The 24,437-nt window shown below is 45.2% G+C and overlaps 1 protein-coding gene across 4 annotated transcripts in view; it reads left to right on the top strand.

Annotated features, from left to right (window-relative positions):
• The window catches only part of LRRC34 (leucine rich repeat containing 34), a 42,863-nt gene that overhangs the window by 219 nt on the left and 18,207 nt on the right, over window positions 1-24,437 (top strand). For 2 of the 4 annotated variants that reach the window (XM_068280983.1, XM_068280980.1), the window contains exons 2-5: window positions 14,786-14,885; window positions 18,928-19,046; window positions 20,036-20,100; window positions 20,180-20,263. In XM_068280983.1, coding sequence (XP_068137084.1) covers window positions 14,788-14,885; window positions 18,928-19,046; window positions 20,036-20,100; window positions 20,180-20,263 — 366 coding nt within the window. In that variant the 5' untranslated portion in view covers window positions 14,786-14,787. Of the gene's footprint in view, window positions 1-4,363; window positions 4,567-14,785; window positions 14,886-15,120; window positions 15,221-18,927; window positions 19,047-20,035; window positions 20,101-20,179; window positions 20,264-24,437 lie in introns of those variants that run through there. The other 2 variants (XM_068280981.1, XM_068280982.1) reach the window with 2 other exon arrangements.

The raw sequence follows: 24,437 nt of genomic DNA, 5'->3' as shown, positions 1-24,437 counted from the left end.
TATGATAGTAAATTTAGACTGAATATCTGTCTATGTTGGTTCAGCAATCTTGTTAAATTAAAAGTTCTTCTTTCACACGACGAAATGTGATTTACACAGGATTTGCTGGTGAATTTTTGCACCGCTGTTCACTATGTAGCTTTGTTCTTTGTAGGTGTTATGAGAGAGTACATTGGTGCTGAGGCAGAACTGGGTCAGCTTCCAGCTCACCTAGCTATTGGAGGGAGCCATGTTCACAGAGGTGCTTTGTGGTGTAGTTTAACAGCCGCTTTGTAACGCAGCTCACCGCACTGCAATGCACCACCTGATGTTCACATTGCGGCATCTGCATTTTGGTATAACAGGTTGCAGTATGGTAATGTACTAATACACTGCATACAATGTATTACCGCTAAACGCACATGTTAATAGTAGAAGTAAAGCATACTTGTCATTAACTATATATGCTTCACTGTACCCAACATATAGTGGCCATAACCGCTTCCCCTAATAACAGTAGAAGTGAAGCATACTTTTCATTGACTGTATGCTTCATTGTACCCGACCCAACCCAAGCATATAGTGAAGGAGGTGCTTTCCCTAACCATTGCCTTACTGCTGCCAAAGGGAATGTTACACAACGAGCATTATGAATGTGGCCTAAAGTCCATGTTCAGCCAGTTTTCTTAAATATGCATTTGACAGAAGATTGTTTTAAACTAATTTTCAGTTTTTTTTTTAAAGAAAAATTTTTTTTGCACCTGTGCATAGATTCCTAGCAACACACTAGTGCCTACTTATGCCTCACTCCCTAGTAAATCGGAAACTATGCCCTACTATAGAGTCTGACAGACAGGTGGGCATGGCTTCAGATGACAGAGCAAGCACTATTCTCCAGATGTTGCAGGGCCACTGAGCTGGATTCCACAGTTTCTACCCAACCTGTCCACCATGGCAGTCAATTGTACTACATTTGGACAATAAGATACAGAGGCGCCAGCAGAGTAAAAATCAAGTTAAAAAGGTATGAAATGAGGGGCAATGGTGAACTTACCAAAAACACAACTATTGTATACGATCAAGGAAAAAGGTATTTATTCTTAGTCCAAAAACAGTTTGCAACGCGTTTCACGGGTCTCAAGCTCACTTCCTCAGGCAAAAATACACAAGGAGCAACTGCAATAGAAACAATATAAAAACATACTAAAAATGTTTGACATAATACTACATTTTCGATATGATGATACGGTCTGTTAAAAAGTTTCAATCCAAAATTATGCAGTGTAAAACTGTGCAACATGAATCTAAACAACAATAAGTCCAAATATGTAGATGTGCAATATAGAGACATGTGCGGTCCAAATCCATGCTGCACAACTAGCTTACAATTACAATTGTACTACATTAAGCAGCAAAGCAATGCTAAATGCAGAGCTTGAAGAAAAGCTTTGTTAAATATTACAACGTTGCAGCGCTTTTCAGAAATACAAAACTATAACTATTGCTGAAATCAGCCCAGGGCCGTTTAGGTGTTCTCAGGCCCGAACTGAGGAATATAGACTACTGTATTGCATGAAGTGACATCTCTGGTCACAAGATCCTGCAGAAGTATTAGTACTTTTTATACAGTTAGTCCCCTGAGTTACAAAGGACCCGCCGATACCAACAACCTGAAAATGTGAAATTTGATTCTGTGGGACAAGTCAAAAGATTTTTTGATGAGTAAAGTGACGTTTTTTCTGCGGTAGACTGAGGGCACAGGAGGACAAAGGTGACACAGATGGGGGCACTGGAGGCACAGGGGGCATAGAGGAGGTACAGGGGACAGAGATGGCACAATGTTTTGACTTATGGACAAATTCAGGTTGAGAATGAACCTACAGTTCCTATCTTGTTCATTAATCGTGGACTACCTGTAGTGTGTTTTGGAGACAAGTTTTTACAGGCTGTTTATCTGTGGTAGTCGGCCATTATCTCTCCCTCTGTGTTCTCTGTGTTGTATGTTGTGTGTGAATATACACTATATTGCTGTATCCGCTCATATCCCCGTAGGAAGATGTTGCTGCTCAAGAGTGTCCAGCTTCAGCTGCTTTGACATATTTTAGCTGTGGTACCCATAATTTCTAGTTACACCTCTGCATGTGACTTAGGGCCCTTTTCCACTTGCCACACTTCAATCCAATTTTCTAGACTGCACATGATTTGCAGATCGCAAGAAACTTTGATCAACATTGTAATCACGGTGCTCTTTTTCAAGTGGTCTGATTTGATTTTCATGCAGAGTTTTCAGAGTTTGTGCATTTGTGCAAGTCAATGGGAGTGCAACAAAATTGCATAACAAACAAGGTGTTATGAAATTTTTATTTTTCTCTGCCCTTTTTCTCAGCATTGGAAGTTCATGTAAGCAATCACACAATAAAACCCACCATAACATGCAATAATCGCCTTGCAAAGCACCCAGTGTAGAGGAAATTGCAATAATGATTTTCAGGAAAGGGGCCCTGGAAATGATAAGACATTGAGGGCAGACGAGGATTGGGGCAATACGTATCTTCTTTTCTTTTTTTTGTTATTTTTTTCATAAAATGTTTTTGGCTATAAATATGTTATATAATGTTCTATTGTTTTCATATAAAGTGCCTAGACTGGGGCTTTAAAGTGGACTTGTTACCCACATTCATAGTTTATTGTACATGTGCAATTGCTTTCATTTCACAATATAGGATAGCAATATTCTGTGGTCAAGAAACAACAGGTCCTATTTACTAAACCAAAACCAATACAATGTTATTCAGTATGGTTTGTGGTGCTGCCATGGAGTGCAGAATTAACAACATACTACCGTGGCTCCCTGCACTGTATCTTCTTTGCACATACATTTGTCTGTGCTCTTGCACTGTTTGCACTGTAGCTTCTTTGCACGTTCAGTGGTCCATGGTTTTGAACTAGCTTCTTTGCATGTTCATTGGTCCATGCTCTTACACTGTTTGCACTGTAGCTGAGTAGCTTCTTTGCACGTTCTTTGGTCTGTGATTTTGAAATGTTTGCACTGTAGCTGAGTAGCTTTTTTGCACATTCATTGGTTTGTGCTTTTGCACTGTTTGCACTGTAGCTGAGTAGCTTCTTTGCACATACATTGGTCCTTGATCTTGCACTGTTTGCACTGTAGTTTCTTTGCTCGTTCATTGGTCCGGGCTTTTGCGCTGTTTGCACTGTAGCTGAGTAGCTTCTTTGCAGGTACATTGGCCCATGATTTTGAACTGTTTGCACTGTAGCTGAGTAGCTTCTTTGCACATACAATGGTCCGTGCTCTTGCACTGTTTGCACTGTAGCTAAGTAGCTTCTTTGCACATACATTGGTCCGTGTTCTTGCCTTGTTTGCACTGTAGCTGAGTAGCTCCTTTGCACATACATTTATCTGTGCCCTTGCACTGTTTGGCAATCAAAGAACATGCACAGTTGCACACACTGGAGACATACAGGGGTTGGACAAAATAATGGATGGAAACACCTTGAAAATCAACAAAATATATTTTAATATGGTGTAGGTCCACCTTTTGGGGCAATTACAGCCTCAATTCTCTGAGGTATTGATTCATACAAATTGTGAATTGTTTCCAAAAGAATTTTAGCCCATTCTTCCGTTAAAACACCCTCCAGTTCTTTTAGAGATGATGGAGGTGGAAATCGACTTCTTACTTGAATCTCTAATAACGACCATAAATGCTCAATAATGTTGAGGTCTGGGGATTGTGGTGGCCAGATGAGATGCTCAACGTCATTAGAATGTTCCTCGTGCCATTCTTTAACAATGCTAGCTGTATGGATTGGGGCATTATCATCTTGAAAGATGGCATTCCCCTCCGGAAACAGTTCTTAAAGAGAATCTGTATTGTTAAAATCGCACAAAAGTAAACATACCAGTGCGTTAGGGGACATCTCCTATTACCCTCTGTCACAATTTCGCCGCTCCTCGCCGCATTAAAAGTGGTTAAAAACAGTTTTAAAAAGTTTGTTTATAAACAAACAAAATGGCCACCAAAACAGGAAGTAGATTGATGTACAGTATGTCCACACATAGAAAATACAACCATACACAAGCAGGCTGTATACACCCTTCCTTTTGAATCTCAAGAGATCATTTGTGTGTTTCTTTCCCCCCTGAGGGGGCAGTTCATAGCAGAACCACAACACTGAAGAACTTGGCAGCCTTCCAGACACAGGCTGACAAGTCTGACAAGGGAAAGATACATTGATTTATTACAGAGACTGTGATAGCAGAAAGTGCTGCAGTAAGCCAGAACACATTAGAATAGCTTTTGGAACTTGTAGGATGATAAAAAACAGGATGCAATTTTTGTTACGGAGTCTCTTTAAACCATAGGATGAACTTGGTCGCCCAAAATTCCTAAATAGTCTTGGCTGTTAATTCTTCCATGAAGGGAAATCATTGGCTCAGCAGATTTCCAAGAAAGAGCACCCCAGATCATCACAGAACCCCCGCCATGTTTTGGGAGAAGGCAGTCTGGATGAGATGCTTCTTTCGGCTGTCTCCAAATGTACACTAGGCTGGAGGCCAGAAATAAGGTAAACGATGATTCGACAGAGAAAATCACATTTTTCCACTGCTCGAGGGACCAATTCTGGTGGTTTCTATACCACTCTAAACGCTTTGAAACATTTGTCTTTGAGAGCAGAGGTTTTCTAATTGCAGTTCTTCTGTGGAATCCAGATTTGTGCAGCTCACGATGAACAGTTTTTGTGGAAACTGGGTTCTGTAGGTGTTCATTCAGCTCTGCAGTGATTTTAGGAGCTGTGGTCTTGCTTGCTTTTCTAACAATTCGATTTAGAGTCCGACCATCTCTCTCAGATAGTGATGCTCAAATACCCCTTTTTAAAATTCGAGTTTGGTCGAATTCGAATAGTAAATTATTCGAGGTCAGTCGAATATTCGAGTCGAATAATTTTTACTATTCGATTCGACCTCGGACTTCGAGCTCACTATTCGATTCGGTATTCGAGCTAACTATTCGAGCTGACTATTCGAATTGGCCTTAAATAGCTTCCAACACTTGTTTTGAGGGTGAATGATGCAAGAAACCTCTTTTTTTCCAAGTAACAACAGCAAGTGATTATGTGGGGATGTTCCTTTAAAAAAAAAATGTGGAAAGAGAAGTTGTGTCCTTAATTTTGTTCAGTAGTGTTACTGTATATACTTGTTCTTCTTCTTCTTTATCTTTCTTCTTCTTCTTCTCGATCTTCTTCTTCTTCTTCTTCTTCTTCTTCTTCTTCTTCTTCTTCTTCTTCTTCTTCTTCTTCTTCTTCTTCTTCTTCTTCTTCTTCTTCTTCTTCTTCTTCTTCTTCTTCTTCTTCTTCTTCTTCTTCTTCTTCTTCTTCTTCTTCTTCTCCTTCCTTTTCAATATCGTCTTCTTCTTCTTCACGTATTTCTCTTTTCAATTTTTTTTTTAAAGAAATGCAGCTATTTTTGAGCGTAACAAATAGCTGGTGGGCGCACGCATGTTGGAAGCGCCATTGTATGTGCTCCCTGGCAGTGGAAACACAAAGACAGCAGGAGGTAAATTCAGCAGCAGGAGGAGGAGGATGAGTGTGTGGCAGCAGGCAGTCAATGAGGCAGGCAGCTCGCCGTGACATAATAGCCCTGGTACCTAGCGGTGATACCAGGGCTGTAAATAAACACAACAGGAGGTCCCAGACAGCGGTCGTGCAGCCCACATTGTGTCCAATACACAACTGGGACAACACAGTTTTCAACCCGGGCACCTCAGAAAAATTAAACCTTTTTTTTTTTTTTAATGGTTTGTTTGGTTTTTGGTTTTGCAACCAATATAGCTATTGTTTGACGTAATAGCTGGTGGCAGAGTGGCAGCAGAAGGTAAATCATCTGTGTACCCTGGCAGTGGGAAACACAGACAGACAGCAGCAGCAGCAGCAGCAGGAGGAGGTATGGAGGAGCAGTGTGAGTGTGGCAGCAGGTAGGCAGCGTGACATAATAGCCCTGGTACCTAGCGGTGATACCAGGGCTGTAAATAAACACAACAGGAGGTCCCAGACAGCGGTCGTGCAGCCCACATTGTGTCCAATACACAACTGGGACAACACAGTTTTCAACCCGGGCACCTCAGAAAAATTAAACCTTTTTTTTTTTTTTAATGGTTTGTTTGGTTTTTGGTTTTGCAACCAATATAGCTATTGTTTGACGTAATAGCTGGTGGCAGAGTGGCAGCAGAAGGTAAATCATCTGTGTACCCTGGCAGTGGGAAACACAGACAGACAGCAGCAGCAGCAGCAGCAGGAGGAGGTATGGAGGAGCAGTGTGAGTGTGGCAGCAGGTAGGCAGCGTGACATAATAGCCCTGGTACCTAGCGGTGATACCAGGGCTGTAAATAAACACAACAGGAGGTCCCAGACAGCGGTCGTGCAGCCCACATTGTGTCCAATACACAACTGGGACAACACAGTTTTCAACCCGGGCACCTCAGAAAAATTAAACCTTTTTTTTTTTTTTAATGGTTTGTTTGGTTTTTGGTTTTGCAACCAATATAGCTATTGTTTGACGTAATAGCTGGTGGCAGAGTGGCAGCAGAAGGTAAATCATCTGTGTACCCTGGCAGTGGGAAACACAGACAGACAGCAGCAGCAGCAGCAGCAGGAGGAGGTATGGAGGAGCAGTGTGAGTGTGGCAGCAGGTAGGCAGCGTGACATAATAGCCCTGGTACCTAGCGGTGATACCAGGGCTGTAAATAAACACAACAGGAGGTCCCAGACAGCGGTCGTGCAGCCCACATTGTGTCCAATACACAACTGGGACAACACAGTTTTCAACCCGGGCACCTCAGAAAAATTAAACCTTTTTTTTTTTTTTTTTTAATGGTTTTTTGGTTTTTGGTTTTGCAACCAATATAGCTATTGTTTGACGTAATAGCTGGTGGCAGAGTGGCAGCAGAAGGTAAATCATCTGTGTACCCTGGCAGTGGGAAACACAGACAGACAGCAGAAGGGCAGTACACAGCAGCCCACTGTAGGTGTAAAATGTGTGGCTGCAGGCGACGTAATAGTCAAAGTGAACCAGGCTGGCTTAGCGAGCAGGAGCCAGGAGGTGGTAAAGGGTGGTAAGGCACATTAACGATGGTTCCGGCAGCCAGTTCATGTCCCCCTCTCGCCGACAACAGGGGCCAGGAACTCGCCTTCCACCCACGCCTGGTTCATCTTGAGAAACGTCAGTCTGTCCACAGACTTGTGAGACAGACGTGAGCGTTTCTCGGTGACCACGCCACCAGCTGCACTGAAGCAGCGCTCGGACAGCACGCTGGAAGGGGGGCAGGACAGCACTTCCAGGGCGTACTGCGCCAGCTCGCTCCAGATCTCCATGCGCTTGACCCAATACTCCATGGGATCAACAGGGGCATCGCTGTCAAGCCCGCTGTACGACCCCATGTAGTCAGCCACCATGCTGGTCAGGCGTTGGCTGTGACCGGAGGAGGATGCTGCTGCATGCATCTCCTCTCTAGTCACTGCTGCCGGAGCCTCTACAGTCCTGTAGAGCTCGTGGCTGAGAGACAGCAGGTCTGTGGGGCGCTTGCTGCTGCTGGATGCAGGCACCTGCTGCTGCCTCTGTGCTGGCTGCTGGACAGTGGGGGTGGAAGGCTGGGGGAAGGCTTCCTCCAAGCGCTCAACAAGGGCCTGCTGCAAGCTCCTTATTTGTTGCGCTGGGTCTCCTCCTGCAGGCGGCAGGAACTGGCTCAACTTCCCCTTGAGGCGTGGGTCCAACATCATGCTGATCCAGATGTCCTCCCTCTGCTTCATCTGGATCACCCTGGGATCCCTGCGCAGGCACGTCAGCATGTGCGCTGCCATTGGGAAGAGGCGGGCCACGTCTGCTGGCACATCGACGTCAGTGCTGTCCTCATCCTCCTCCTCTGCCGCCTCATCCTCTCTCCACCCCCGCACCAACTCAGCTGCGCTGTGCTGATCCCCCTCATCAGCAGCCAGGTCAGGGACCTCCACCAAGTCCTCCTCCTCCTCCCCCTCAGAGGTGGACTGCGCAGCTGGTTGCCGCTCCTGCTGGTCCAAGGCTGCCGCTCCCTGTTCCAGCAAAGCATCGAGGGCCCTGTTCAGCAGAGAAACCAGGGGCACCCACTCGCAGACCATAGCATGGTCCCTGCTCACCATGTTTGTGGCCTGCAGGAAGGGAGCCAGCACTAAGCACACCTGCTGCATGTGCCTCCAGTCATCATCGGGGACGATGGACGGTAAGTTGCTGGTCTTGTCCCTTCTCAGAGCTGCGGAAATAGTGGCCAGGGCAAGGTACTCTTTGACAGCGCGCCTCTGTTCAACCAGACGCTCCAACATCGCCAGGGTGGAGTTCCAGCGAGTCGGAACGTCAATGATCAGCCGATGGCGTGGCAGATCCAGCTCCTTTTGCACGTCTTCCAGGCTCGCACAGGCTGCAGCCGAGCGCCGGAAGTGACGCACAACATTCCTTGCCGTTTCCAGCAGTTCGCCCATCCCCTGGTAGGTGCGCAGGAACTTCTGCACCACCAGGTTCAGCACGTGGGCAAGACAGGGGATGTGGGTCAGGTTTCCCCTGTCTATTGCGGCAACCAGATTGGCCCCATTGTCGGCCACCACCTCTCCGACTCTGAGGCCTCTGGGGGTCAGCCAAATCCTCTCCTGCTCCTGGAGTTTGGCCAACACATGGGTTGCCGTCAGCTTGGTCTTCCCAAGGCTGACCAAGTGCAGCAGCGCTTGGCAGTGGCGGGCCTTCACGCTGCTGCTGAGGCGGGGGGTTTGGCCAGGTGTGCCGGAGGATGGCAGAGGATCGGAGGAACCTGCTGCAGTTCCCCTGAGCCTGCGGGGTGGCACCACCCACTGTGTTGCTGCTGCTGCTGTGCCCGCTGCTGCTCTCCCATCCTCACCCCCTTCCACCAAGCTGACCCAGTGGACAGTGAAGGACAGGTAGCGGCCTGTCCCGAAGCGGCTGCTCCAGGAGTCCATGGTGACGTGGACCCTTTCACCAACCGCGTGCTCCAGCCCTCGCTCCACATTGGCCATCACAAAGCGGTGCAGTGCAGGAATGGCCTTGCGGGAGAAAAAGTGTCTGCTGGGGAGCTGCCAGTCTGGGGCTGCGCAAGCAAGCAGCGCACGAATGTCGCTCCCCTCCTGCACGAGCGTGTACGGCAGGAGTTGGGAGCACATGGCCCGTGCAAGCAAGCCGTTCAGCTGCCGCACGCGACGGCTGCTGGGAGGCAGAGCCCTAACCACCCCCTGGAAGGACTCGCTCAAAAGGCTCTGGCGTGGCCTTTTGCTGACACGGGAATCAGCAGACACAGCAGAGGAGGCCACTGAGGACTGGCTGCCAGAACAGGCCTCAGTGTCGGCGGCAGGAGTTGCAGAGGGGGGAGGAGCAGTGCGTTTCCGCACTCCTGCTGGTGCTGCTGGAGGAGCAGGAGGGCGGGTGGCTGCTGTTGCTGCTGCTGCTGCTGAAGGCTGTGCAGTGATGGGTGTGGTGCCACTGCCAGCACCAGATGCCTTCAGCCTCTGGAACTCCTCATGCTGGTGGAAATGTTTAGCCGCAAGGTGGTTGATGAGCGAGCTGGTGCAGAACTTTAAGGGGTCTGCACCTCTGCTCAACTTCCGCTGACAGTGGTTGCAAGTGGCGTACTTGCTGTACACAGTGGGCATGGTGAAATATCGCCAGATTGGTGACTTAAACATCCCCCTACGGCATGGAAGCGCTGCTGCCTGTCTCCCTGTGGTGGTTGGGGGGGGGGCTTGGGGGGCTTGGGTGCGGCTGGTGGTGGTACTGGCTGATGCTGCTGCTGCTGCTGCTGAGCCTGAGACACCAGCAGGGTGTGGGACGCTGCCAATGCTTGCAATGATGCGCCTCCTTGCAAGGCCCACAAGCGCATCCTCCTCCTCCTCCTCAGAGCTGCTGAGGACGACATCCACTGGAGGTGGTGGCACCCAGTCTCTGTCTGTCACCGGGTCATCATCATCCTCCCCCTCCTGAAACATGTCCTGCTGGGATGAGGACCCCCCAAACTCCTCTCCTGATGCATGGATGGGCTGCTTGACTGTCGCCACAGTCTTGCTGTCCAATCCCTCATCCCCCAAAGTGCCCATCAGCATCTCCTCCTCAAGATCGCCAACAACAGCAGACAATTTACTCATGATGCCTGGGGTCAAAAGACTGCTGAATGACAGGTCGGCGAGTGACGGTGAACTGGCCTCCTCCCCAGACCCTGCTGGGCGGCTGCTGCGAACAGGGGTGGTGGTGGTGGTGGTGGTGGTGGTGAGGGTGGAGGCCTCGGATGCAGAGCTGATGGCGGGCTGCTCATCCTCCGTCATGAGTTGCACCACAGTGTCTGCATCCTTTTCCTCAATGGGACGTTTCCGACCCGGCTGGAGGAAAATGGGAGCAGGTGCTACACGCTGCTGCTGCGTCTCTGCAGCGTGAGTTGCAGAGGCTCCTGCTGGGCGGCGCCCAAGGCGTCCACGGCCAGTGGCTATGGGAGGAATGTTAGCCACTGACGCTGCTGCTGCTGCTGCGGAACTGTGCATGGTGGCGCGCCCGCGGCCGCGGCCGCGGCTTGCCACAATGCTGCTCCCTCTCCTCCTGATTCCCTTGCTGCCCTTCCCCTTGCCCAAACCGCGCTGGCTGCCACTTCCAGACATCTTCAATGTTTTGGGCGTATAGACAAAAGTTTTTTAAAAGGGCGGGTGAAAAGTGGGGTACTTTAATGGAGTGGGTTGGTTGGTGAGGTGACTGAGTGAGTGTCCCCTAGTACAGTAAGTAAGTAGTAACAGTCAGGAAGTACAACTAGCAGTTACAATAATCAGTAGTAATCACAAGTAAATTTAGTGTGTGTACACTCAGACAGTGAGTGCACGCACGCAGGAGCTAGTAGCCTATGAACACAGTGACTGAGTGTCCTAGACTCCTAGTACAGTAAGAGTAAGTAGTAACAGTAAGTACAACTAACTAATTACAATAATCAATCAGCGATCAGAAGGAAATAGAGTGTGGGTGGTGTGTGTACACTCAGACAGTGAGTGACCGCACGCAGGAGCTAGTAGCCTATGAACACAGTGACTGAGTGTCCTAGACTCCTAGTACAGTAAGAGTAAGTAGTAACAGTAAGTAGAACTAACTAATTACAATAATCAATCAGCGATCAGAAGGAAATGGAGTGTGGGTGGTGTGTGTACACTCAGACAGTGAGTGCACGCACGCAGGAGCTAGTAGCCTATGAACACAGTGACTGAGTGTCCTAGACTCCTAGTACAGTAAGAGTAAGTAGTAACAGTAAGTAGAACTAACTAATTACAATAATCAATCAGCGATCAGAAGGAAATGGAGTGTGGGTGTGTGTACACTCAGACAGTGAGTGCACGCACGCAGGAGCTAGTAGCCTATGAACACAGTGACTGAGTGTCCTAGACTCCTAGTACAGTAAGAGTAAGTAGTAACAGTAAGTAGAACTAACTAATTACAATAATCAATCAGCGATCAGAAGGAAATGGAGTGTGGGTGGTGTGTGTACACTCAGACAGTGAGTGACCGCACGCAGGAGCTAGTAGCCTATGAACACAGTGACTGAGTGTCCTAGACTCCTAGTACAGTAAGAGTAAGTAGTAACAGTAAGTAGAACTAACTAATTACAATAATCAATCAGCGATCAGAAGGAAATGGAGTGTGGGTGTGTGTACACTCAGACAGTGAGTGCACGCACGCAGGAGCTAGTAGCCTATGAACACAGTGACTGAGTGTCCTAGACTCCTAGTACAGTAAGAGTAAGTAGTAACAGTAAGTAGAACTAACTAATTACAATAATCAATCAGCGATCAGAAGGAAATAGAGTGTGGGTGGTGTGTGTACACTCAGACAGTGAGTGACCGCACGCAGGAGCTAGTAGCCTATGAACACAGTGACTGAGTGTCCTAGACTCCTAGTACAGTAAGAGTAAGTAGTAACAGTAAGTAGAACTAACTAATTACAATAATCAATCAGCGATCAGAAGGAAATGGAGTGTGGGTGTGTGTACACTCAGACAGTGAGTGCACGCACGCAGGAGCTAGTAGCCTATGAACACAGTGACTGAGTGTCCTAGACTCCTAGTACAGTAAGAGTAAGTAGTAACAGTAAGTAGAACTAACTAATTACAATAATCAATCAGCGATCAGAAGGAAATGGAGTGTGGGTGGTGTGTGTACACTCAGACAGTGAGTGACCGCACGCAGGAGCTAGTAGCCTATGAACACAGTGACTGAGTGTCCTAGACTCCTAGTACAGTAAGAGTAAGTAGTAACAGTAAGTAGAACTAACTAATTACAATAATCAATCAGCGATCAGAAGGAAATGGAGTGTGGGTGTGTGTACACTCAGACAGTGAGTGCACGCACGCAGGAGCTAGTAGCCTATGAACACAGTGACTGAGTGTCCTAGACTCCTAGTACAGTAAGAGTAAGTAGTAACAGTAAGTAGAACTAACTAATTACAATAATCAATCAGCGATCAGAAGGAAATAGAGTGTGGGTGGTGTGTGTACACTCAGACAGTGAGTGACCGCACGCAGGAGCTAGTAGCCTATGAACACAGTGACTGAGTGTCCTAGACTCCTAGTACAGTAAGAGTAAGTAGTAACAGTAAGTACAACTAACTAATTACAATAATCAATCAGCGATCAGAAGGAAATAGAGTGTGGGTGGTGTGTGTACACTCAGACAGTGAGTGACCGCACGCAGGAGCTAGTAGCCTATGAACACAGTGACTGAGTGTCCTAGACTCCTAGTACAGTAAGAGTAAGTAGTAACAGTAAGTAGAACTAACTAATTACAATAATCAATCAGCGATCAGAAGGAAATGGAGTGTGGGTGGTGTGTGTACACTCAGACAGTGAGTGACCGCACGCAGGAGCTAGTAGCCTATGAACACAGTGACTGGGTGTCCTAGACTCCTAGTACAGTAAGAGTAAGTAGTAACAGTAAGTAGAACTAACTAATTACAATAATCAATCAGCGATCAGAAGGAAATGGAGTGTGGGTGGTGTGTGTACACTCAGACAGTGAGTGACCGCACGCAGGAGCTAGTAGCCTATATGAACAGTGACACTGAGTGTCCCTACGGGTACAGTAAGAGTAAGTAGTAAGTAAGTACAAATAACTAACAATAATCTATGAGTAATCAGAAGGAAATAGAGTGTGTGTACACACACAGACAGTGAGTGAGTGCACACACGCAGGAGCTAGCTAGTAGCCTATAAACAGTGACAGTCAGTGAGTGTCCTACTCCTAGTACAGTATAACTACAATACTATTAGTAAAGGACAGCAGAAATACTGGTATAGATGAGAGAAATAAACAGAGGACAGCTGCCCACAGAGGCAAGGCCCCCCTGAGGCCTAAACCTGTAAGCTTGCAGCAGCTGCCTGTCTCTAATGTAACACACAAGCTACTAACTAAAATACAATGTCTATCTAACTAACAACAATATAGGTGTATATGGCAGGTGTAGGTGAGCAAAAACGCTAGGTAAATGATCACAATAGAGCACTTGCTAAGCCAAAGCACAAAGGAGCAACTCTCTCTCTGTACAAGTCTCAGGCAAGCATGGAGAAACGGAACATGGCGGCCGCTATTTATAGGGTAGGGGCTGGCCAGGGTCCCCCTCTGTGATTGACTGCCGTCAGAGGGCCTGGGAGCCCTCTGATTGGCTCTAAGGACATCAATCTGGGCTATGACGCTATTCGAGCTCGGTACCGAGCTCGAATAGCGCCGGGTTGCTCGAATAGCTCGAATAGTGAATGGGCTATTCGAGTGTACTCGGATAGCCCATTCGAATAGCTACAGCTATTCGGAGCTCGAATACCGAGCTCGAATAGCTGAAAAAGAGCTCGAATATTCGAGCTACTCGAATATTCGAGCTCTGCTGAGCACCACTGCTCTCAGACAACTTCGATTTTTGGTCCCAACTGTGCTTCGCTGAGGACGTTTTTCCTTCTCTTTTAAAGGCAGTCATTACTTTTGAGACAGTACCTCTTGAAATGCCAAGCATGCCAAGCAGGCTCCTGACCCTGTCAATCAATGTAAGCCAATGGGATTGACTTACAGTGATGACAAGGCCAGAGGCCAATGAAAAAGGCTCCTGCCCGGCTCACAGTGCTCTGCCGAGAAAACTGCGGTGGAGACAGAGTGGCGAGGGCGTCGTGATCGGTAGTAAACGGCGGGTATGCACGGTCAATGCGACGTAGAGTTTATGTTATGTCCAATCAGGGTCCAACACGAGAAGTCCACAGCACCACGTCAATAATATATAGCTCTTTTATTGTTTAAAAAGACAAAGAGATAGCCATAACAGCGACAGACGCTGTTTCGGACAAGGTCCTTCCTCAAGCTGTATCAGGCTCTCTCTACTACTGGGTCTATCCACTCTAGCACACGTCTGTCCCCATTGGGTGCTGGTCTACCTGGTTTCTGCATGTCCAATCAGGGTGCAGGGTGCACCACCTGCTGGTCGTAGATTTGTACTGCGTCCGTCCGGATCCCGTTAAAACGTTCAAAGATTATGATGCCAAAATGTTAGGAGTTTCCATTATTTTGTCCAACCCCTGTAAACTTGCTACCATGTAACAGTGGTTTTAGTGACCTTCTTTTGCCTAACTGCAATGTCGGATTTATTATCTACTATTATTTTATCCATTAATATGATCACTGTTATGCAGCATATCACATAAAGTGAGAACCATTGATGAGTTTCATTAATTTATTGCCCTTCTTTCTTGTTTAGCCATGGCAGTAGGCCTGAGCCAGGTGTACACTGCAGCATGTGCTGAGCTAAACCAAGATGTTAACCCTTTCACAGAGGAAATGTTTCTTCAGCTAGAAAAGTAAGTATCTTATCACAAGATGGTCAGGTCATTAATACTCCAAAAGCGTTCTAAATTTCTGAAGGTTCATATTTGTGCAGAGCAGACTTTGTGAACCACACATTGTCACCTCAACATTTAAGCTTACACCCTTAAACATTTAATACTGGACTTTTTCTACTCTTAAAGGTTCACTGCATTTATATACTGTACATAAATACACCTATTGTTTTGCCCACATAGTGCAGTAAATCAGCTGATGGCTCCTCTTTCCAAACTGCATTTGGAAGCCCTACCCTGGCATACCTGACACCCTATACCAGTTAGATGGGGATGACGTCAAGCCAAAGTAGGAGGTGAGATGCTTGCATGATGTGTCTGAGAAGGGAGAACTACTGAAGAAGGGGGAGCAGCTTGTATGTGGGAATGGCATCAGGAGCTATGAAAGTAGAAGCAAAGAGAGTTTAAACCTCAGTTACTACATCTCACTCTTCTATCAAAACATTTATGCAATGTATAACATGAGTAATATGTATTTTCTCTTGGAGCTTGGGTTCTCAGGATCTTAGCCCTGTTATTCTTCACAACCTCCTTTTCCATATGGACTTCAGAGGTTTTAGCCCATAGACTGTGGAGATGTTTCTGTACACCATTCCAGCTATTTGGTTGTGCTGATCAGTGTATGCTGTTCCTGCTTGTATCTTACACCCAGCCACTATGAACTATGACTAAGGGCAGACTGTAAGCCCGACACGCGTCAGTTGAACCTTGTGATTTTTTTACCTTTGCCATGTGGATTATCTGAATAAAGAACAACCAGCATTTCTTCTACCACTGATGGTTTGCGGATCCTTTTGTGCAAATTCCTATATTGGCTTGGCTTCCCAGATCCTGCACCAATTGGTTGATTTGGTAGGGGGTTATGAGCGTTTTGATCCTCTCATCACAGCCACTATGTCCACTATGTGCTGAATTATTTCTTTGTCTTCTTTGCACAACCTAAACCATGACTGCTGTTTGGATTATACTGTGGGAGGCGCCCTTACGTATCAGGATATATAGCACAACATAAAAATATCTCGAAGGTAAGCATGATACGTCTTACCTGGTACGAAGACTCAAACACATAAGGTAGTAGAATTCAAATTTATTTATAGCACTAGTGCTATAAATAAATTTGGTCCCTAGTGCTATAAATAAATTCGAGTCCCTAGTGCTATAAATAAATTCGAATTCTACTACCTTATGTGTTTGAGTCTTCGTACTAGGTAAGACGTATCACGCTTACCTTCGAGATATTTTTATGTTGTGCTATATATCCTGATACGTAAGGGCGCCTCCCACAGTGTTTTATACTAAATAATACCTCACAACGTGGGGTTATATCATTATAGCCTTATAGTGGTATTTTTTTCCTCCGGGAATGGCGACCAACAAGGCCGAGTGGAGACGGTACTTCTCCACATGCTCTGATGGTGGTTGCCGTAAAAGCAACCCAGAATTGTGAGTATATTTTTACTACAATAGACCAACTTATGCAACGATAATACTCGATATCGGGCTCCCGGTGTCCTTGTGCTTTTTTTTTTCTACTAGTTCTGCTGTTTGGATTGGTAGATCCCTGCTTCTATGGATCTTTACTTAAAGTAAACTGAAGAGAAAAAAGGTCCCAATGTGGGTACTTACCTCAGGAGAAGGAAGCCTCTGGATCTTCCAGAGGGTTCTGCCATTCCTGTGCTGAGACCGCTCCAAGCCTGTCGACAAGGCTGCACTATGCGGGCACAGAAAGCTCAGGTCTGCACACTAGCACAGACCCAAATGGGCTCAGCTTTTTCTGCCAAGCCCAAGTGGCAGCTCAGTGATATCTTAGTTTTTTACTTTAGGATATCCCAGGTTTACTGTAATGCCAGCCGCTGGTAGGATTTCTCAGTGTCAGCCACCCCAGCTAGTTGGTGTACTGGTTAAAAGCACCACATATGATGTAGGAGACCAAGGTTGAAATGTTTTTTTATTTTGATGGCAGTGACTTTTTCATGATGTTTCAAGGAGTACATTGAATAGGTCCAGTTGCTAACTGTCCCTCAGAGGAACTCACAGTCTGATGTCCTTACCACAGTTATACATATCCCTGTAGTCTATAGTCTAGGGTCAATTTTAGGTGAAAGTCAGTTAACCTACCAGAATGTTTTTGGGACCTACCAGAATGTTTTTGGGATGTGAAAGGAAGTAAGACTGTCTAAAAGTAACCCAAGCAAACACGGAGAAAAACTTCATCCATATAGTGTCCAGGCTGGAAATCAAACCTGGAACTCTAGTGCTGCAAGGTATTAATATTATTTTTAATTATGTAGCACCATCATATTCTGTGGCTCTTTACAGAGTACAATATAGACAGTGTAGAGTACAATAAATACATGCATATCTCATGCACAGTACAGCTGGAACCTTCACCAATACAGTACAAAAGTGGACACATATGAATGGTACGGAAACAACCAGCTATACATGAACATTGTTTACAAAAAGCACATCCCACAACCAATGAGGGTCTCAACTGCGCACATACATTTTTCACATAAAGCATAACTTCTAATCATCATTTAAAATGAATTACAGGACAGGTACATAAACACCAATTGTATTGTATCCAGTATGATTCTAGTGCAGCTGGAGGCGTGTTTTTGTGACCTTAAAGAGACACTGAAGCAAAAAATAAATAAATTATGATATAATGATTTGTATGTGTAGTACAGCTAAGAATTAAAACATTAGGAACAAAGACATAAGTCTAATATGGTTTCCAGTACAGGAAGAGTTAAGAAACTCCAGTTGTTATCATTGCAAAAGAGCCATTGAGCTCCACGACTTTCAAAGTCGCAGAGAGCTCTGTCTTCTGAAGCTCGTTTTCTCAACTGTCAGTCATTGTATCTTCTTTTTCTCAGCAGAGAAGCTTTCAATAGTTCACTAGGCTGCTCTGTAAAATCATTTAGAATGCTGACTAGTGTGTACACTGCAAATATTAGAGAAAGATGCAATGTTATAAAAAAAACACCATATAACTGAAAATAAAAATATGAGAATATTTTATTTGCTACTAATGTTCTAGTAATTATCCGTACTACACAAGCAATTCATTATATCATAATTTTTTTTCCCGCTTCAGTGTCTCTTTAACGTTCACTCCAAAAATCTGTGTGGATACACGTAAAATAGTATACATGAATCCTTTACTTTTACATATACAGGACCAGGGACAACAGCCACACTGGGCTGTTTCCAAAAGAGAGCAATCCATCTAATACATACCTTGCTAAGTATGTAAAATCAAAGTGTCTATTGGCTACATCCGCTCTCCTAGAGTACTGGGATACTGCATGCAGTGGAGCAGGATGGCGTGGCTGGATGCCAGTCTGAAAGCTGTGTGGTATACATGTACATGTTCATGTGAAATCATTTATTCTGCAAGATAAGAAACACTAGGGAGAAGACACTGCCCTGGTGTGCTCACAATCTAGAGGGGAGTATGATGGAGACCAGGGCCGGGCCGAGGCAGAGGCTGGAGAGGCTCCAGCCTCAGGGCGCAGTGTAGGAGGGGGCGCAGAATTCATTCAGTTGTCACTCCTAATTGTGTTTGAAGCAGAAATAAATAAGAAAAGGGGATACATGGCAGTGACTGCAAGCCAGATAACTAGATATTTAAGTGTTGGGGAGGTTGTGGGCCCTGTGGCGCCTTCTAGTCTAATAGCAATCAGTGTGTGACGGCTGGGGTGGGAGGGATGGAGGGGCGCACTTTGGTGTCTCAGCCTTGGGTGCTGGAGGACCTTGTCCCGTCTCTGATGGAGACACCAGATAAGGAGAAAGCTATACAGATGTCATTAAACATCTAATGTAGAAGGGTTTTTGTCTATTTAAGAAAAGTTAAAAAAGCAGTGTATTTGAAAACTTGTGCATACAACAAGCAAAGCTCAAATGCAAGAGGTTTTATTTTGAATTGTTTCTTATTTGTAATATTCAAGGTCAGGTCAATGTATTTTAGTCTTATGCTTTTATCAACCTTTTCTAGGCAATATACAACTACCTTAAAGCTGTGTGGAAATAATCGGCTGATGCCAGGCAGGAGGATTACAGATGAAGATTTTCTGGCTGTTTCTAAAGTGCTGAGACAAAACAGTTTTATAACAGGTAGGAGTTAGCGATATATGAACAGGAGCACAAAAATGACCAGCCAATCCACACATCCAACTTTTTTTTTTTTACCCAACAGGATTTTTTTTGTTTATCCTGTTATTAAAGAGGCATGAATTTTTCAATATTAATCTGTTTCCCAGTAGCAAATCCTCTGTTAAAGCTGAATTCCAGAAAAATATGATTTTAGGTTTGAATAGTGTAATCAGAGGTTACTCTCCTGTGTCCCCAATTTAGGAAAATTTACATCACTTCCTGGCCAGACAGGAAGTGGATAAATCTCTTCAAGACTCTTTTAGAAATAACAGCAAATAAAACCTTTTCTATCGCCATTCCACACTGTACAAAAGTAACATAGACAACAGATTGTAAGAAAAAGTAAAAGTATTTCACAAGTTTAAAAGACAAAAAAAATAAGAAACTGGGCTCACTTACATCTTCACAGTAGAACTTGTACAGAAGATACAGTATGCAACAAATAATAAACAGGGGATGTGCAAGCAGGAGTTAATTTATACAAAAGCTTCACACTTTACTTTTTATTGCCTGAAACAATAATTCATGATTGTCTTGCGGGAAAATATACAGTGAACATAGGCGTCCTCTGATGTTCTTGATCTGCCCTTAAGCAAACTGACACTGGATTGCTCACACGCAACTGCCATGGTTGTAAGGTTGTAGTATCTGCAGTGAATCACCTCCTGATACCCGTCCATTGAATAAAAGTGGTTGGTCTGCTGTGAGATGAGCAGCTAGCCTGTACAGTACTCATCCCTAAAATGTCACTCAAAACGATCACTAATGATAGATCATTTAAAGTAATAGCAGTTGCAAGTCTGTATGCAGCCTTAGGTAAAGTAATCAAGACTGTAAAAAGCAGAAGTAATATGGCATTGGGATTGGGGATTTGAAGAATGTCATATTTTTGTGTGCTGCAGATACATATTAAAGATAATTTAATAGCATTTATTTTATATTTTTTTCAGGACTTGACTTGAGGTTCAACAATTTGACTGACAAAGGTGCAGTACAAATTGCTAAATTTCTACAGGTATATTAATAAAACATATGAAAATATGTTTTGTGTACTGTTAATATATTTCCTCATAAAAAACATTGTGTGTTTCTAGGAAGGATGCTTTTTGTTTTATTTAAATCTTATGGGGAATGACATTGAGACGGATGGAGCAGCACACATTGCTAAAGCCTTACATGTAAGTATCACCTAAGATATCTCATCTAAGATAACTTTATTAAAGCTAAGATGATGACTGCGTCCATGGTTGGTGACTACATATGATGTCCATTGCCTGTGGCTGCAGAGTAGGAATCACACATGCAGTGCAGACCTTGGGCCTGATCCAATTCACTTTTTCTTCAAAGTTTTGTCCTAGGTAATATTTTCTTATTATCAAATACGCCTTTTAAGCCACCAGCAAGCAAGCAAATTATCAGAATAATTTTTGCAGTACCTTTTCACCGACTTTTTGGTACTTTTTCAATTGCGGAGTGCAAAAGTTATTTTAAAAAGAAAATGAAAAATGATCTCTTAGTAGAAAAAGTGAATTGGATCAGGTCACCAGAAATGAGGCAAAGCACATGAATACATTCATACCCTTCTAACACACATCTACAATACACTCCTAACATATATACTGTATGAATCACTTTACACAAAATCCACCACTACCTATATCTCCAGACAACTAAATCTATTCAAAAGTGCAAGTAAGGAAGACCCACCTTCTCTAACACGTTGGACCCGATCCACTTCACTTTTTCTCCTACGTTTTCTCCTAGATAATTGTCATCTTCTGTTTTAAATGACATTTCAGTTCTCTGCAATTGAAAAAAAGTACCCCCCCCCCCCCCCCCCAAAAAAAAGTAGGTAAAAAAGTACTGCCAAAATTATTCTGAGTATTTTCCTGCTCGCTGGTGGCTTGAAGGGCATTGTATGGATGTGAAATACCACTTAGGAGAAAAAGTGAATTCGATCGGGCCCATCAACCCTTACAACACCAATTTATCAACACAACTCCATAAAAACAATGGATCACATTTAGCATTATTATACAATTCTCACATTCCTACCTTTGAGTGCTTCCCAATGTCTTCTGGTCTCCATTGTCTACCTTCTTTCTGTTTACCCTCATATGTGCATGTGTGTGATGGGAAAGGGCGGTATCCTAACACAACACAGAGGCTGCACTATACGCCACTGTAAAGAACAGGAAGGAAATGACACATTCATGGCTGATTCAGCTGTACTGGAACTTTCAGGAGCCAATACAGAACATGTTTCGTGTGCAGTCCTTCCTCAGGTGTGGAAGAGCATAAGGTGGAATGAAGCACAGAAATGCTCCATTCCACCCTGATACATTACTTTATTGCATACATAGCTGACATTCACAGCAGTTCAAACACATAATACTGCATGACTTCAGACAATTTGACTACAGTAAACTAAACGAGTATATCAGAAACCTACACTATATAAGCCTATGTATACTAAAAATGTTTAAGAAAGGGTAGTAAACATTAAAAAGTGGCAGTTGTAGTAACTGAGTAAAGGGGTTGGAGGCCACACAATCTAAGTAAAACACACCAACTAACATTGCTCAAAACAAATAATAGCATTAGGAGAGTACCTGTAACGATTGGTGCTAGCAAGATCAGAGATCTGATTATTAGGTGATCTGCAGAATCACCAATAATACAGACGCTATACCTTATTATGTGGTGATCTGCAGAATCACCAATAATGCAAGTATAGCTGAGAGGAACACTGAGTGAGATGTGCTTGGTGCAACAGTAACTGATTAGTTTAATGAGACCTCACCAGAGGAGCTGGTGGGTACTATCAGAAACAGTAACTGAGTAGATTTAACTAAACCTCCCCAGAGGAGCTGGTGGGTACTATCAGAAAAGCACCTCACCAGTGGCAAGGGCCCACTGGTGAGTAGAGAGGTCAGACAGGCTAGGTTCGGCAACTGAGAGGCAGATACAGTACAGAATCAGTAGGCAAAAGAGTAGTAAGTATTCAGGCAGAGGTTTAGCAACTAGATCAGATGAGCAGAGGTACAGAAACGTTAAGCAATAGCGGAGTCAGAGATAAGCCAGTCATACACAGAATATCAATAATAATACAATAAACAATAGTCCTAGTCTTGTGTGAAATCCCTGGTTTCCTCCCAGATCAAAGCACACCGGATACTAGTCTAAGGTCTGAGCGCTAACATGTATGTATTCGCAACCGCAGACAGGTTGCGAGTGAATAGTGAAGGCTTAAGAAGCAGAGGAGACCTCACAGCCGCGCTCACAACAATTAGCCAATCCTGAGCGGCGTGAGTCCCCTCTGACGTCAGCCGACCAGCGGGTCAGCTGACGCACCTCCTCCCAGCATAAAGGTCCTGTCTACGCGCGCGGCCGCGCGATTCATCAACCCTATGTGCTAATTACAATTCCATCCTCGGCGTGCTAGACGCCGGCGGAACGGAAAAAAACCCCGAGCAGGGAACTGAGGCGGCTGCGGAGACACCCTGTGTGCCTGCAGCCGCAGATGTTACATTACCCCCTCCCTTGAGGCGTGGACTCCGGACACGATCCACCGGGCCTGTCCAGATGCAACCCCTGGAACTCCCCTCCAATTGTATCCGCAACAGAGATCTCAGGAAGGGAGGGGGAGGGATGCTCCTGCACTAGCGACCCAGAGAGAGAGACAGAAGAGAATCTAACCTCTCCCCCTCTGGACGGCAGTGCCCACAATATGTCACCTGGCATGAAGACCCATTCTTCAGAGTGACTCGACTCGCTTAGTTGAGAATAGCTCACAGCCGAAGCTTGAACCTCCTGAATTCCTGCGGCCACCAGAACTACTCTCTCGGGAAGGATGCTCACGGGAGTGGTGGGTTGCACTGTCTCAGGTTCGAAGTATCTCAACAACGCATCCACCTTAAGATTTTTACTCCCTGGCCTATACGTAATGACAAACCTGAATCAGGTGAAAAACAAAGACCAACGAGCCTGTCTAGAGGTGAAACGTTTAGCCCCTTCAATATAAGTTTTTATGATCCGTATAGACTGTTATGGTATGTTCAGCCCCCTCCAGCCAATGTTGCCACTCCTCAAACACGAGTTTGATCGCCAGTAGCTCACGATTCCCAATACCATAATTCCTCTCGGGGGGTGGGGGGGGGGGGGGGGGGTTGAAAACTTCTTAGAAAAAAAAGCGCATGGATGCAACCTGCCCTGTAGGCCAGAATGTTGGGAGAGCACAGCCCCCACCCCAACCTCCGAAGCATCCACCTCAACGATAAAGGGAAGGGATACATCTACATGTCTCAAGATGGGGGCAGAACAAAACAACTGTTTGAGTGATGAAAACGCAGCCTGTGCCTCTGATGACCAGTTGTAGGTATCTGCCCCCTTCTTGGTAAGTTCAGTAAGGAGTGACACTACAGAAGAGAACCCCTTTATAAATCTTCTGTAGTAGTTGGCGAAGCCAAGAAATCGCCTCAGCCCAAAAAGGCTGAGGCCACTCCAGGAAGGCAGACACCCTACTGGGGTCCATAGACAACCCTGCTGTGGAGATCACACACCCCAAGAAAGGCACCTCCGAAACCTCAAAGAGGCATTTTTCTATTTCGGCGTACAGGGAATTCTGACGTAACTTCGTCAAAAAGTACTTTACATGTTCCCTGTGTCTTGCCAAGGTGGGTGAAAAAATGAGGATGTCGTCCAAATAGACGAGGACAAATTGCACAGAACCTCCCTGAAAACTTCATTAATTAGTTCTTGGAAGACGGCGGGTGCATTGCACAACCCGAAGGGCATAACAAGATACTCGTAGTGTCCGTCGGGCGTGTTAAACGCTGTCTTCCACTCATCACCTTGCCTTATGCGGATCAGGTTGTATGCCCCCCTAAGATCAAGCTTGGTAAAGACACTGGCATCAGTAATCTGAGAGAATAAATCGTCGATCAGGGGAAGAGGATAACGATTTTTTACTGTAATCTTGTTCAAACCCATGTAGTCAATACATGGCCTAAGCCGACCGTATTTTTTCTTAACAAAAAAGAAGCCTGCCCCGGCCAGGGACTTAGACGGACGAATGAACCCTTTGGCCAAGTTGTCAGCAATATATTCCTGCATAGCAAGTTTCTCAGGCCCGGAAAGATTATACAGATGGCCCCTAGGAGGCATACAACCTGATCTTAAGTCAATAGGACAGTCAAAGCTTCGATAGGGTGGAAGCTTGTCTGCAGCCTGGGGACAGAATACGTCTGAAAAATCAGAGTATTGGATAGGCAAACCCTCCACTTGGACCTTGGTGGCGCATACCATGACTTTCCCCAAACAATGATGATGACCGAAGGAGGACCAGCTTAG

The sequence above is a fragment of the Hyperolius riggenbachi genome, chromosome 4, assembly GCF_040937935.1.
Source record: "Hyperolius riggenbachi isolate aHypRig1 chromosome 4, aHypRig1.pri, whole genome shotgun sequence".
Lineage (NCBI taxonomy): Eukaryota > Metazoa > Chordata > Amphibia > Anura > Hyperoliidae > Hyperolius > Hyperolius riggenbachi.
The sequence above is the reverse complement of the archived record's forward strand: the minus strand, read 5'-3'. Positions and strand labels throughout refer to the sequence as shown.